This window comes from Muscardinus avellanarius (assembly GCF_963383645.1).
Source record: "Muscardinus avellanarius genome assembly, chromosome: 20".
Lineage (NCBI taxonomy): Eukaryota > Metazoa > Chordata > Mammalia > Rodentia > Gliridae > Muscardinus > Muscardinus avellanarius.
This window is the reverse complement of record NC_137806.1, coordinates 34372818-34388672: the sequence shown is the minus strand read 5'-3', so window position 1 is coordinate 34388672 and position 15855 is coordinate 34372818. Positions and strand designations below refer to the sequence as shown.

The following is a 15855-nucleotide window of genomic DNA, read 5'->3' as shown; positions in this document are numbered from 1 at the left end:
CACGCTCCTGATTGAAAAAGTATATGAGGGCAGAGTTCATGCACATGCTCACGTGTGTACACACACAGATTATGGGCCACTTTCGCTCTGAACATGGATATGATTACAGTAAATAAAACATTTTCTAATTGAAGCTATCACTGTATAAGAAGAATAGTATGTCATGACCAAGTAGAGCTTAACTCAGAATGGCAAGGATGTCTCCGCAGCAGGGAATTTATTATGGTAATGACTCGTTCTATTGATAGATTGAAGGAGAAGATTATTATCATCTGAATGCATCTCCCAAAATTCTTTAAAAAAATTAGCAGGCTGTCTTTACAAAAAAGCTTTAGCATGCCAGGAGGGGGAAGCTCTGTGACTTTATAAAAATAGTCTCATAAAAACCTGAAACAAAAGTTATGCTTACATTTTTTGAGCTCTGGAGCTTTCTTATTTACATATTTATTAAAAATAAATGTGTTTATTTATTTATCAGTACTGGGGATTGAAGCCAGGGTGTTCTACCTCCAAGCTCTACCCATAGTCCTTTTATTTTTTATTTTGTTTCTTTTTAGTGTGTGGCATTGGGGATGGAACCCAGGGGCATTCTATCTCCAAGCTACACCTCCAGCCCTACTTTTTTTTTATTCTTTTAGTTTGAAACTAAGTTGCAGAGGACCTCACTAAGTAGCTGAGGCTGGCCATGAACCTGCAGTCCTCCTGTCTCAGCCTCCCAAGTACTGGGATGACAAGGGTATGGCACCACGCCCAGCTCTCTTTTATTTACTTATTTTTAAAGCAAAACAACTTATAAACCCTTGGAATATGAAACATAAAAATGTAGCTGTTGGGTGGAAGAGAGAAGGGGTCCTGCCAGGCTACTACCTCCAGAGGTGGCAGGGAGTCAAACAGACAGAAAGATAGACAAGTGGGTTTTGCCTTTAGCAAGCTTATCACCAACCTAATAGCAAAAATCTCTCAAGTGAACTATGCAGAGGACCCCTTTTGTAGAGCGCCGTGTCAACAACATCATACAGAAATACTGAAGAAGGCCCAGGTGGAGGAGAGACGGGAGAGGGGACACACAGGACCCTTTCTGTTACGTGCACCAGTTCTGAGCTGTTCTGAGCCCGGGTTCATCCTGAAACCACAGAGGATGGTGAGGCACCAGTGAAGCATGGCCCAGCCATACGGATCCTGGCAGAGTCAGCAGGTCAGCAGGAGGATGCGGGCAACAGGACCGGCGAAGGCAAGTTTGCATGCGTCTAGGGCTAAGAAGCTCCAGCCAAGGTGACTCCAGTGGGCAGGCGGAGTTCATAACTGGGTCCACAGTGCTAAAGTGTCACAGCAGCCCTGGGTTGGGCGGGGTGATTGGTGGCGAAGGCTGAAGTTGGTCGGAACCCTTTGCCAGGGCTCTGGAAGCTGCAGGCAGCCCCAGAGACAGCAGCTGGAGCCCTGCTTCCTCCATGAAGGGTACCCAAGGGAGAGCCAGAGCGAGGCCAGCGGAGGGCCTAATTTTATATTTATTCATTAACAAAAGAGACTTAGGTGGGGCACGACGGCGCACGCCTGTAATCGTGGTACATGGGAGCCTGAAACGGGAGGATGGTAGGTTGGCGCTAGCCTCAGCAACTTAGTGAGGCTGTTAGCAGTTCAGAGAGAGACCTTGTTTCCAAATAAAAAAGAATACAGGGCTGTGGGTATCACTTGGAGGTAGACTGCCCCTGGGTTTTATCCCCAGCAACACACACACACACACACACACACACACACACACACACACACACACACGAAAAAGTAGAGACCTGAGCTATTTCTACATAGAGGGGAGATCTAGTAGAGATGGGAAAAGCAGCAGGGTGGTGTTATGGGATCCCTGCACAGACGGCCCACAGGGGCTCACCACCCCAAGGGGCGGGTTTCCTCTGTGGGTTCAAACAAGGAAATGGAACGAAACTTCCTGAGCATCAGCCTTGCCAGGTACAGTGCCAGGTGCTTCATACGCAGATCTCCTGGAACCCTAGCAAATCCATGAGGTCCCGTATAGCAGGGAAGCCCCCTTACTCAGAATTCCTGGACTCTGACCATATTAATGACATTTCCAGATCGAATACTCCAAAAGACCCCAGTGAACAGAAAGTGTCCCTGCAGGCCCAACTCCACTTATTGAGGAGAAAAACATCTGAAGCCAGTATATATTCTTCCTCTGAGCTACACCCCAGCTGTATTTTATTTTTTATTTGGAAAGGGGTCTCACAGAGTTACAGAGGGCTTTGCAAAATTGCTGAGGCTGGCTGCAAACCTACGATCCTCCTGTCTCAACCTCCCAAGTACTGGGATTACAGGCATGTGCCAACACACCCGGCTTAAGCCCAGGTTTAAGGATGATCGACAGATCTGTACAAATCTGCAGCCCCGGCGTGCGCAGCCCCGGCTGTGTGCCCAGGTACCTGATGGCCATATGGTGTGCGGCGGTCCCCAGAGCTCTCCTCCCCAGGACGCACAGGGCGAAGGACAGGGTCACCAGGGGGGAGTCCTCGTCACTGTCCAGGGTCTTTGATGGCTGAAAGAACAAGGGCAGGAGCTCAGCTTTCACACGGGTCCCCATGGATACGGACAGCACAGGATCCTGTGCGGGAGCTGGCGCACTCTTAGGTGGCCACTCTGGGCATCCAGTCCCCTTGGACATGGCCCTGGAGTGGGAAGTTCTGCTTCCTCGAGCAGCTTGTCTTGCGATTGGACATGGGAAAAATTAAAGATGAGAAAGCTGGTTTGGAAAGGACGAGGGGTTTAGATGTGCACCGAGGAACTGATTCTCTGAGACTCCGAGGATGGCACCTGGGGCCAGGAAGAGGGCGGAGCTGCGGTCCAAGGAGGACCCAGCCGCACACCATCCTCGCGGTCAGCGAAGCGCAGGCCTGGCCTTCTCCCCTCCCGATGGTGAACGGCCCTCGGAGCTGGCCATAAATCCACAGCCAGCACCAGAATGAAACAGTGGCCTGCGGTCAGCTTACAAAGGGCTGTAGAAGAGATTCAAAGTCCAGTGTCTTTTGCAAGGAGAATGGAAGAACTTTAGCAGTGACCCGGAGTTCGCTTAAAAGGGGGATGCGGAAGAGATTCAAAGTCAAATATCTTCTGCAAGGAGAATGGAATGGCACAGGAGTCAGCGGAGGCAGGAGCGGCAGCCTGCACTGCGCTGCGGGCCGGCTGGCCACGTCAGCCGCCCCGAGCGGCCCCACTGGCCCAGGCCAGGATCACGCATGACTCTGGGATGTCTGGGCAAAGCAGGCTCTGCAGGGCTTTCTCTGTCTAGTTGTTCATAAGAAATGAAGGCCCGGCCAGAGCTGTGGCTCTGTTCACTCCCCTCCAGCAGACTATACGCTTCCTCAGCTGCCGAAGAGGTGGCTTTCAACTCCGACCCTCTTTCTCCATCGACAGCCCTGGACTCAGCCTTTCAAATCCGGAGAAGCAAAGTGAGCCGACTTCTCCACGGCATCCCCTCCCCGCCCCTAGTCCTGGGCCCCCTCTCTCCCTTTTGTAAGTGGCCATATTCTGGGCTTCATCTCTACCAGGAGGGTTCACTTCACCTCCAGATGTGTCCTCAGCCCATGAGCGCAGGAAAACAGTCACAGCCTCAGTAACTCAGAACCCCTGATCACTAAGTGGATGTGGCACAGCCATGATTCAAGCGCAGCAACGTTCCTGGTACCAGCACAGAAGCAGGCCGTGTGGCCATCTCAAAATGTCACTGCAAACCAGGAGTCCCCTGTGCCCTAGCCCTTTATAGATACTTAAAACGGTGCTGGCCCTGAGCACAGTAAAAGGGGATATAGACACCTTCAAGGCTCCTTCACTGCAGACAAGCTATATCAATTCTCCCATTTCATTTTGCTTAGCTGTTAAATAAATATTCATCAAATATATTTTTTATTACTATTTTTGCAGTACTGGGGATTAAACTCAGGGGCATTCTACCTCCAAGCTACACCCCCCAGCCCTACTTTTTATTCTTTATTTTGAAACAGGGTCTTATTAAATTGCAGAGGGCCATACTTAGTAGCTGAGGCTGGCCATGAACCTGCAGTCCTCCAGTCTTAGCCTCCCGAGTACTGGGATTACAACCGTGCGCCACCATGCTGGCTTAAATATAATTTTTTTCTCTTTTCTATTTTATTGCATTCCTCTATGGCATATAAAAAAGAGGTTAGTGACTGTTGACTCCTGTTCTTTTTTTGGTGGTACTGGGGTTCCTGGAAACCCTTCTCCGGGCTACACTTCCAGACCTATTTTTATATTTTTATTTGGAAACAGGGTCTCTTAAGGCAGCGCGGCTGGCTTCGAAACTGCGCGATCCTCTCTCTGCCTCCCAAACGCGGGGATTACAAGCAGCGCCACCACGCCCGGCTTGACTCCTGTCCTTTGAACGTGTGCGGGACCCCAGCTCCCGCTCCCTGCCCACCTCTTGTCTTTTCCCCGCGCAGTACTGAATCCACTCCAGGTACGCATTGCAGTAGCTAGCTCGCGTTATCCCCTGGAGACACGGGACGTAGTCGTCGTCGATGTTCATGTTGAACATGGCGAGGTCCCGCTCGATGTGGTGCCACTTAGCAAAGGGCTGCAGGGACTTGAGGAGCGATTCGTTCTTGACCCAGGAGAGCAGCTTGGGGGACGTCACCATGTAGTAGATTATACTCTGCAGAGAGAGAGCCGGGTAGGAAGCTCTCAGAGCCACTCCACGGTCGGGAAGGGTTTTAAAAAAATTAGGTCTATTAGGTCGTAGGAAGCTAATCAGTGTCAAGTGACAGAGACATGAAATCCCCCAGTGCGGTATCATTTGTATTCATTGCTCTGAACCAACCCATCGAGACATTCTGGAAAGTCCTCCTATGAAGTAAATTTGCTTTCTTGTCCCTGTGACCAAAACACCTAACAACGGCAACACAGAGGAGGAAAGGTTTATTTGGTTTATGGTTTCAGAGGCTCAGTCCATGGTTGGCCAACTCCAAGGCAAAGACATCATGGCAGAGGGAAGCTGCTCAGCTCCTTCCAGTTTGGAAGCAGAGAGAGAAAGAGAGAAAGAGAGAGAGGGAGAGGGGGGGAGAAGGAGAGAGAGAGGGAGAGAGAGAGAAAGAGAGAGGGGGAGAGGGAGAGGGAAAGAGAGAGAGGGGGAGGAGAGAGAGAGAGAGAGAGAGAGAGAGAGAGGGGGAGGCCTACAGATGTGGTACCCAATCTCTGCCTCCAGTGACACACCTCCTTCAGCCACATCCTACCTGCCACAATCAACACCTAGCACGTCCATTCAAATGATTAAACCCTCAGTACATTTGTCCAGCTCTGATTCAACGATCTCACCTCTGAATACTGCTGTGCTGCCAATATATGAGCTTTTCTGGGGTACATTTCAAATCCAAGCCAAAATACAGGTCATCAGAGCAAAAAGGAAACTGAGAAAGAACTTGTTACCGCCGGAGTGTAATGGTGGAATCTCTGTGATGAGAAAGGGCATCAGGCAGCCCTGCCCTCTTTGAGAGCAGCGCAGGAAAGCCAGGTGCTCTAGCAGACCACTGAGGATGCCGGGCCAGGCTGATCCTGCAGGAGGACCCTGGGTCCAACCCAGCTGAGTGTTTAACGAACTAACACGGCACAGCTCTGTGAAAAGTAGTGACGTACAAACTGTAACATGGGTATGTACTTAATTCGGACACCCTGGTAGCTGTGGCGTATTAAAAAACAGCTCAAGCCGGGCATGGTGGCGCACGCTTGTAATCCCAGTGCTTGAGAGGCTGAGACAGGAGGATCGCACAGGTTCAAAGCCAGCCTCAGCTACTGAGTGAGGCTCTCAGCAACTTAGTGAGACCCTGTTTCTAAATATAGTATAAAATAGGCCTGGGAGTATAGTCCGGAGGTAGAAAAGCCTCTGGGTTCCACCCCTAGTACCACACACACACACACACACACACACACACACACAAACATCTCAAGTTTTCCCATAATTGGACACCCTGCTTACGAGCCCCAGTCAGGGAAAATGCCACCCTCTGGCTTTATTATTGAGTCACGCTTTGTGGAGAGCCACCTGGTAAATTTTGAATGAATTCACCCTTCAAGTAGGCTAATGCTTGGCCTAAAGACACGAAAGAGTATCAGAGAAAATGAAATTCTGAGCTGTGTGTGGTGGCGTGGGCTATGGGGCGAAGCGAGGGGCTGAGGAGTCATGTCCAACGCTGAGTTTTCATTATAACACAGAATTGGAAGCAGCGCCTAGGGCTGTCGAGGCTGAGGGGACCCCAGGAGCATGGCCACGCATCTCATCTTTGAATCTCGAAGGATGAGGAGCTTGGTGTTCGATGCAGAGAATGTGTGCTCCTTTGGAACCAGCCACTGGGTGGCCTGGTGTTTAGAAAACACTCTTTCCAAGTGATAAAACAGAAGGCGGCAGCTGCTGGACTCCTGGAGACAGACGGAGGCCCACAGTGAGTGGGGGAGGGTGGCACGAAAGCCCTCTCCTAGGAGCCGGCCGTACTTCTCTCTCCACCTTCTCTTACTCTGCTAGGGAATGAAATCCAGGCATCCCTGGTCCTTGGTTCCCGAAGTGTCTGGTTTCAAGTTCTTTCAGGCATCTGAGCAGGTGAACAGACAGCCTGCAGGTGATCTTTGATATGGAATAAACAGTCGTCATCTCGGTCAACAACCTCATGGCTGTAATCCAAAATGGCAGACCACAAAACTTAGAGGAAGGAAGGCTTATTTGCTCACAGTTTATGGAGCCGTTTGCACAGGATGGTGCATGGCTTTAGGAAGTGTGCAGAAGAAGAACACACAGGCTCCTCACATTACAGAGGCCAGAAGTAGAGAGCAAGCAGGGGCAGGAGAGACCTGATCCCCAAGCCCACACCTCAGGGAGCCCTCCTTAGCAACCAAGCCCTGCTTCCAACATCACTGCCTTGTTTGTGTGGGGTCGGGGAACACTAAATCCAGAGCATCATGGTTGCTAATGCCTGAGCAGCCTCTCTCTGCCGTCAGAATGGAGGGCAGGCTAGACTTTGGGTTTGCTCCTCTGTGCCCAGGGGCTTCCTCTCTGGGGTGCATAGATATGTAGCTCTGGGTCATTTCAAGTGTTCAGTCTCAGGGAGGTGTGGTGGCGCACACTTGTAATCCCAGTACTTGGGAGGCTGAGACAGAAGGATTGCAGGTTCTCCTAGCCAGCCTCAGCAACCTAGGGAGAACCTGTTTCAAAGTTAAAAAAAAAAAAAAAAAAAAAAAAAAAAGGCCAATCCTGGTGGCACACGCTTGTAATCCCTGCGCTTAGGAGGCAGAGACAGGAGGCTCACACAGGTTCGAAGCCAGCCTCGCTGGCTTAAGAGACCCTGTTTCCAAATAAAATATAAAATAGGTCTGGGAGTATAGCCTGGAGGTAGAAGGGTTCCATCCCCAGTACCACCAAAAAACAAAACAAAACAAAATAACAACAACAACAAAAAGTAAAAAATTAAAATTTGACTGGGGATATAGCTTGGATGTAGAATGCCCCTGGGTTAAAAAAAAAAAAAAACACTTCTCTTTTAAAATTATATTCTTATTGGATAGACGAATTGAAAATAAAGAAAATTTTAAAATAATTCCTTAACACAAAAGGTTTTTTAAACCTTTAATAAACTGGGTCAGTTTCCCCATCCTCTGTGAATATATTTGAAATCATTTCCTGACGACTGGCGGGTCCCGTGGCGTCCCCTCTCTCTCTCTCCTCAGTGTATTAGTGCTTGAACCCCTCTTAGCTCAGAGACCTCAGATATCCATGAGAGCCCGGCTTGCCCACCGCCATTGTTGCCGGGCAGCTTATCACTGGACACGCAGGATGAGCTGCCAAAAGCCGGGGCTCTGGCCTGCCAGGGCCTCCTTCCTCTAAGCAGCTGACTGGAAGGATGTGCTGATCTGTAATCAAAATGAGAAGCTGAGGAAGCCGCCAGAGGAGGCAGATACGTGGACCAGTTCCAGGGGGGTTGGCTTCCCTCGTGGCCTGGTGAGAGCACGCAGCTGCTGGGCGCAGCCTGACTCTCCCTCTGACAGCCTTGGAAGGACTTTGTGGTTTTTGCTGGCTGGCTCACGACGAGCGTTCTGCCAGGTCACAGTACTATGATCGGGAGATTGCGCGTGTTGTCAGAAGGTTCCACCCCGCCCAGGGGGAGCAGCTCTGGCATCTGGGCTTCAAGGTCCTCACCCCTATCCTGACTTCAGTGGTCATGGGCTATTTTAGTTCTTCTCTAGAAGTGAACGGAAAAGGCCAACTTGGTCTTTTGACTTGTGTTTATTATTCCTGTCTCGTACATGACTGGCATGTAACGGGAACAGATGTTAGCTACAGCCAGATGTTCAAAGGAACCGAGTTTCTCTTTTGTTCTTTGTAATGACCAGTGAAGAAGCTGAGCCTTCAGCCATGGGCAGCAACTGCGGTCACCCCTATTCACAGGGGATCTGTTTCAAGTTCCCCAGTGGACTTATTTATCTATGATATATATGGTATCAACTATCTCTTATATACATATATATGTATGGTACTGACTGTCTATATACATATATGTATATGTACATATACACATATATAATTTATATATATATATACACACACTGCATTACATACCTATAAGATTAAAATAAAGCCTAACTTACAAATTAGGCACCATAAGATATTAACAATAAATAATAAAGTAGAACAATTATAACAACATACTAAAATTAAAGTTACTTGAGTGTGCTCTCTCGTTCTCTCTCAAAATATCTTACTATCCTGTAGACCTCAGTAACTTCGGTATAGGCTTTTGTTCTCTTCAGTCAAGAACTACCACCTTTCACTTGAAGGAAGCACTCTACGTCTTCCTTCGGCCTGTTTCTTTGTCGGCATCGCTACTCTTGTGCGTTGAGGCCATTAGTACATAAAAGGGTTACTTGCGCCCGGCATGGTGGTGCACGCCTGTAATTCCAGGAATTGGAAGAGCCTGAGACTGGAGGCCATCCTCAGTAGCTTAGCAAGACCTTGAGCAACTTAGTGAGGCCCTGTTTTAATAATAACAATAACAATAATAATTTTAAAAAGGGGCTTGGAATGTAGAATGCCTCTGAGTTCAATCTCTAGTACCAAAATAAATAAGTAAATAAATAAGTAAGTAAATAACTGTGTGTTACTGAACACCAGCACTGTGAACCATGACAATTGACCTGAGAACCAGGAAAGCTGCTAAGTGACTACGGGTGGGTAGTGTCCACAGGGTGGATCCGCGGGGTAGAAGGCTGATTCCCACTTCAGGCGGGCCACATGGGACACTGCATGATTTTGCTGTGTTACTTCCCAACCCGTCCTCCCGGAGACTTGCTCCAGACTGTATGTTTTCTGAACAACTGAAACAAAACGTCATTGGTCTCCACGTGTGTGCGGAAGGCTGCCGGCGCCAATCCAGACTGGATCAGTTAGCTATATTTTTATGTTTTTAACACGAGCTTTAAAAAATACTTGTCATTCTAAAGTGGAAGATTTTCAGAGACTCAGTGTAACAGTGTAATTCAAACATCGAGGCTCTGTAACATTTCTAGGGTGCTTATGTTTCTCGTCCCCATCATTGTGAGCACCTGCGTAGTGGTGGAAGGAAAGAACAGACCCGCGTAACAGAAAGCCTGCCGGTGCTGAGCCTTAGAACGGGATGCAGGGCGCAAACCTCTTGCTAAGCTCCCGACGACGATGGCTCCCAGGGCTGGCTGGACCTCCACCTTGACTGGGGAGAACCTGCAACAGCTAGCAGCCTGTGCAATTCTTTTTTTGTTTTTTGTTTTTTGTTTTTGTTTGTTTGTTTGTTTGTTTTGGTGGTGCTGGGGGTGGAACCCAGGGGCTTTTCTACCTCCAGGCTATACTCCCAGACCTATTTTATACTGTATTAGGAAACAGGGTCTCACTAAGTTGCTGAGAACCTCACTAAGTAGCTGAGGCTGGCTTTGAACCCCCTCTCTCAGCCTCTGAAGCGCTGGGATTACACGCGTGCGCCACCACGCCCGGCTCCAGGCTGTGCAGTTCTGGGGAGATGCTCACTCCATCCCGTCGGGAAGCAGAGGTACCTTAATGTAGTACCGGATGAGGATCCGCCGGAGGTCAAACACCTGCAGCATGGTGGCCGCGTTGTTGTCTATGATGCTGTAGCCCTCCAGGATGTACTGTGTGCGCATGACCTCCCAGGTGAGCCAGCGTAGGCGGAAGGCGGCGTTGCAGGACAGCAGGTGTGGCAGGTGGCCCGGCTTGCAGCAGCAGCAGCCTCTGTCATCTTCGTCACTTTCCATGATGGCCTCCACCTCCCTCTGCTGGCAGTAGGTTCCTGGCCAAGCACAAATGGGTTCGAGAGGCAAAGTCACACTGCCATTATCCCCTTGCCTTTGCGGGAGGGAAGATACTGGAGAGTCAACATCCAGACATTTGTTTATTCTTTTTTATGTCCCCCCAAAAGCCACAGTTCTCATAACCATGGGCTCTTCTCTTCGTTCATAATAATTCTGAGGCTCACCTGCTTCCTGTCTTTTGAAGCAGGGTTAATGCTCTCGTAGTGGTCATGGATGCTAAGGCTGAAATGCAGGCTGGTGACAGCCTTGTCCGGTGGGTCCTAACTGCACAAACAGGAGGCTAAGAAGGCGGCAGTGGAGGTGTCTGAGAAAACCAGGGCACCCTGAAGTGTCGCCAGGAAGGATGTCCTGCAAGAGTTGCAGCTGACAACTTCAAGGGCACACCGCCTCCCCCACACCCTGAGTCAGGATAGGGCGTGAACTAGGTGTGTATCCAGAGGAGCTCGTTCCACAAGGATGGAACAAAGAGATTTGTCTTTCAACATTGTCCTCAAGGATACAAGAGGAAACGGAGGCAGCCAGCTGTGGATGTGAGGTTTCTGAATGGCCTCAAAGGCAGAATTGTGATCTAAGGTGATGTTAGCTGCTGGGGTTGTGGATGGATTTAACACACTGAAAATTAAGAGGACTATCCTGCAGGAATATTGACAGGAGCATCCTGCATGTAAGTCAGAACCTGAGCATGGGATTTACAAACATGCAATATCTTGATTAGCCAAAGCTTTGGTAATTTTATCCACTACATGAACCAAAAGTGGGGTGCTGCGGGACTGTGTGGACTCTAGAGAGAACCTATGGGGGAAGCTCTGGTCAGAAGATACCTGACTTTGCTCCCTGAGACACTGCATCAAAGGGCCACCGGCCACATGAAATCAAGCCAGCTGGTCTACCTTGCACTTATGTCTCTTTCCCATTAGAATTGTAGACTAAGCCCAGCGAGCTGGTGCACACTTATAATCTCAGTACCTGGGAAGCTGAGACAAGAGGATTGAGGTTCACAGCCAGCCTCAGCAACTGGTCAGGCCCTCCGCAACTTAGCGAGACCCTGTTTCAAAATAAAGGTGGCTGCAGAGGGTGAGGGTGCAGTGGTGCCTGGACGATGTTGAGGGAGCATTAGGGGTACTACAGTCGGAGGGACTGATGTGTGATCAGCACATGGGCTGGGTACCTGGGACACTAGCAGGACCGAACCCAGCAGCCCAGCAGGACTGATGTCCGGCTTCCACTCACTCTCGCTCTGCTCTCTGTATTTTCTTTGACCTGGTTCGCCTGTAGTCTGGAATCTGGGACTTTACAAAAGCGTCTAGCTTGACGACATCAGAACCACTCTAGTTGGAGGGAGAATCAAGAGGACTGAAAGCCCCACTCTGTGTTAAATCTCTGTGCAACAGAGACCGCACGAGATTCCCAAGGAAAGGCTGTTTTCTTTTACTTCCTTGGGTATTGTTTTAAGTTTTCTTTTCTTTATTTTACTTTTCTTTTGAATTCCCTGTGTTCCCAAATAGCAGGTTTTATTTGGGTCAGATTTAATCTACTTGGGCACAGCCTGGGGCAGTCCAGGTATAGATGGGCTGGGTCTCACTCTCTCAACACCTACTGAAGAAAGCTGGAAGTAAATACACAGCTGTTCACGCACAGTCTCACTCTTCCCCTGTCTGTCTGTCTGTCTGTCTGTCTGTCTTTGTCTCCTGTCTCTCTCTGTATTTCTCTTTCTCTTCTATGTGCTGGGGATGGAACCCAGAGCCTCATGCATGCAAGGCAAGCGCTCACTACTGAGCTACACACAGGCCCTGGCTTTTTCTCAAAAAATGAAAAATAAGACGGGCGTGGTGGCACATGCCTGTAATCCCCAACCTTGGGAGGCTGAAACAGGAGGATCTCGTAAGTTTGAAGCCAGGCTCAGCTGGCTTAAGAGACCCTGTTTCCAAAAAATAAAATATATAAAATAGGTCTGGGAGTGTAGCCCGGAGGTAGAAGGCCCCTGGGTTCCATCCCCAGTACCACCAAAAAAAAAAAAAAAAAAAAAAAAAAAAGAAAAAAAAAAGAAAAATAGGCCCTTGAAGCAGTCCAGCTCTAAGAAAGCCCCAGGTTTCCCCTGAGAGTGAAGCAGCCTGTCTGCAGGAGTTCCTAGCATCTGTGTGCTGCAGACATCAGCAATGCATAAGCAGAGGGCGTGGAAGATAGCTGTCTGACCCCAGGACCTCTCCTCTCTTTGCTTCTGAGTTTTCCTCAGTAGGATCAGACCTGGTGTCCTGATTTGCATGTGATTAAGTTTCATGTTTTTCTCCCCCCAGCTGACCCGGGTTTACCTACTGCAGAACACCTACTCAAAGGTACCAGTCGCCTACTCCCACCCCGCTCAGGTGGACAGGCGCGGCGCTCTCCTGCCTCCTGCTGGCTTATTAGCATCGTAACTTGGGGGACAGAGTTCCAGCAACGCCCACCGCCAAGAGACCCCGTACCTCGGAATTCCAGCCCTCGGAGCTGGAAGGTGACCAGGCCGTTTCCGATTTCGATCAGGTGAACGAAGGCGTTGAGGTCCTCGGAAGCCAGGATGAAACAATCACCAGAGCTGTAGTTACCCCAGCGGCCGAGAGCCAGGTCTCCGCAGAGAGACTCCTGCAGGGTCCTGGTCAGGTGCTCATAGAAGATGGAGTTGACGTGCTCGTCGCCCCCTGAAGGCAGACGAGGAAGGAGGTGAGCACAGCCCAGGCAGGGGCTGTCCTTGCATTAAGGAGAAAGTAGCCGCAAAAGGTCCTCTTCTTCACAGTCTTACAGGAGACACCCCTGACTTTTTTTTCTGGTCTCTCTGAAGCAACCTCTCTACAAAGGGATTTAATTTATTACTTACTTTCCTTCCTTCTTTCTTTCTCTTTCTTATTTATTTATTTAGTGTGATGCTGGGGACTGGACCCCGGAGCATTCTACCTTAGAGCTCCACCCCCAGACCTATTTTATTTTTCATTCTGAAATAGGATCTCAGGAAGCCACTCGGATCACTACCCGCGTGCACACGGCTTCCACGCTCCTGCCTTGGGCTGCATTCTCGAGAGCCGTGCACCCGCGTTCCTCCTTCACGTCTCCTGTGCGCGCCTCACACATGGCTTGCTTTTGCGTGTCCACATCGGGCGCCCCGACCCGTGTTCTTCACCCGAGGCATCGGCACTGCTGTCCACACAGCCTTGGAGGGAACTTTCCCTCTCTTCCAGTCTATCTTCTTCAAATATATTTAGAAAACCTTCCTGCCTTTCCATGTTTCTTTTACCCCTCTCCTGATCAGGCTCTAGTATTTCTTTCTTTTGTGTGTGTGATACTAGAGATGGAACCCAGGGATTTTCTACCTCTGAGCTACACCCCAGCCTTATTTAATTCTTTTATTTTGAAACAGCTCTCACTAAGTTGCAGAAGGCCACACTAAATTGCTGAGGCTGGCCACGAACCTATGATCCTCCTGTCTTAGCCTCCCGAGTACCGGGATGACAAGCGTGCACCACCATACCCGGCCTAGCTAGAGTATTTCCGCATGGGAATTCTAATGGAGTCAATTGGTACAGGGAGGAGAGGTGTTGCTAAGAACACTGCTTCCTGGGAAGGCCAGGGCTGTGTGGAGCGCTGGAATTGGGGTGCATTTCCTGTACCTCTCTGCTGGACCCTGGCTCCTGCCTGCCCTCTCTGGGATCTTGCAGGATGAGGGCCATGAACTTCTGAAGAGGAGCCTGGGTGGACTGCAAGTCTTCCTGGTCTGCGGTCTTGGGGATAGAAGAGGCACCAGGAAGACCCAGGACACAAGCATACCATCAGCGCTTCTATTCCAGAAGTAGCTTCTCTTTGGGAAGGAAATCTTGGCTCTGGAAGGCCAGAGAGGCATATACTTGCTCCAAGAGGAGACACCTAACCACCAAATTCAACACTCCTTACACCCTGTCTGTTAAAATGGAAGCGGGTTCTGGGAGGTCCCAGGTACAGCCAGGTCTACCCGAGTGTGCGGCTCTGTGAGCATGGGCAGGTGGTAGTAGGAAGGGGTCTCAGCATGGGGAAGGCGCCCAAGCGCACTTTTATAAGGAAGAGTGCCAGTAGGTCTCAGAGAAATCTACAAGGCAGCACTCGGGCAGCTTTGCCGGAGGCTCGCGACAGTTAAAGCAGAATTACGATGGATGAATCATAGGCGATCTGACTGACGGGAGAAGCCGGCCGCCAGCTGAGTGCCGCTGCTCACTCTCTCGGCAGGGGAAGCTGCCCGACCTGCCGATGTATCTCTTCCAGCAGTAATTAGCTGGCAGCCTGAGTTGCTAATTAAAGATTACAGTCCATCTCCGGCACTTTCAAAGGAAAGCTCTGAATGAGAGAATTAACCTTTGTGAAAATATTCGAACCGTTCGACCTTTACATCCAATAAAACAATTAGATTCACTAAAAGTAGGGATCTGACTCGGGCCATCTTCACCAAGCACACTGACCACTCTTCGGCACAATTACTAAAAACGAGGGAACAGTTATGATTAGCTGAAAGTGTGATGAGTTTGTAAAACTGTCCCCGTGCTCAGCATCGATGGCCCGCAATGTGGCAAAGTCCACGGCCACACACCGAAGCCTTCCTCCTGTACCTCCCCCCTCTACTGACAAAATTCTACTAAAACTAAACCCGCCGGCACTTTCCGATTTTACATTCAGATTCTTTGTTTATCACGCTATTTGCAATGCAAAAGCATATAGTCCCCACTTTAGGATGGTTTGACTCAATGGATTTTGGCCTCGCAACGACAGGAGTATGTATATATATAGTAGACACTACTTTCAATTTTGGTCTTTTCCCAGGTTAGCAATGTATGGTGTAATCATCTCATGGAGCTGAGCAGTCAGCCCAGATCACCAGGGAAACGGCTGAGATGTTATGGTGTACTGTGTTGCTAAGCTATCGTGTTCAGTAGGTTAGGAACATTGCGTGCACAGGCTTAGTGTTATTTTCAGTGTACAGGGGGTCACTGGAGCATCTATCTAGATAATGTATATGATATGATTCTTCCTAGATAAAATCTTGGGTATGAAGAAAAGAGTAGGGCTGACAAAAATACCTACCAGGTTAAAAGCAGTTGAAATGTCCATTCAGATAAGAGAGAGAGAATGGTTAAAATGAGATGGATTATGAGGGGGAAAAAGTCATAATTACTTAGCAGGTAAATCTTCTCATTGTTTAATGTTGACCAAAGTGGGTTTTGTGTGTGTGTGTGTGTGTGTGTGTGTGTGTGTGTGGTATTGGGAGTGGAACCCAGGGGCTTTTTACCTCCGGGCTACACTCCCAGACCTATTTTATACTTTATTTGAAAACAGGGTCTCACTAAGTTGCTGAGAGCCTCACTAAGTAGCTGAGGCTGGCTTTGAACCTGTGCGATTCTCCTGTCTCAGCATCCCAAGCGCGGGGATTACAAGCGTGCGCAACCACGCCCGCCGACCAAAGTGTTTTAAGAGTTCTGATCCTGGACCCTGGAATGACTGGTC

The 15855-nt window shown here is 49.3% G+C and overlaps 1 protein-coding gene across 1 annotated transcript in view; it reads right to left on the bottom strand.

The window, feature by feature from the left end:
• The window catches only part of PCNX2 (pecanex 2), a gene marked incomplete at both ends in the record, with an annotated part of 156490 nt that overhangs the window by 14251 nt on the left and 126384 nt on the right, over positions 1–15855 (bottom strand). The window contains 4 exons of the mRNA XM_080717237.1: positions 2433–2545; positions 4442–4675; positions 10084–10337; positions 12822–13034. Of these exons, the coding sequence (XP_080573363.1) occupies positions 2433–2545; positions 4442–4675; positions 10084–10337; positions 12822–13034 (814 nt within the window). The remainder of the gene's footprint in view (positions 1–2432; positions 2546–4441; positions 4676–10083; positions 10338–12821; positions 13035–15855) is intronic.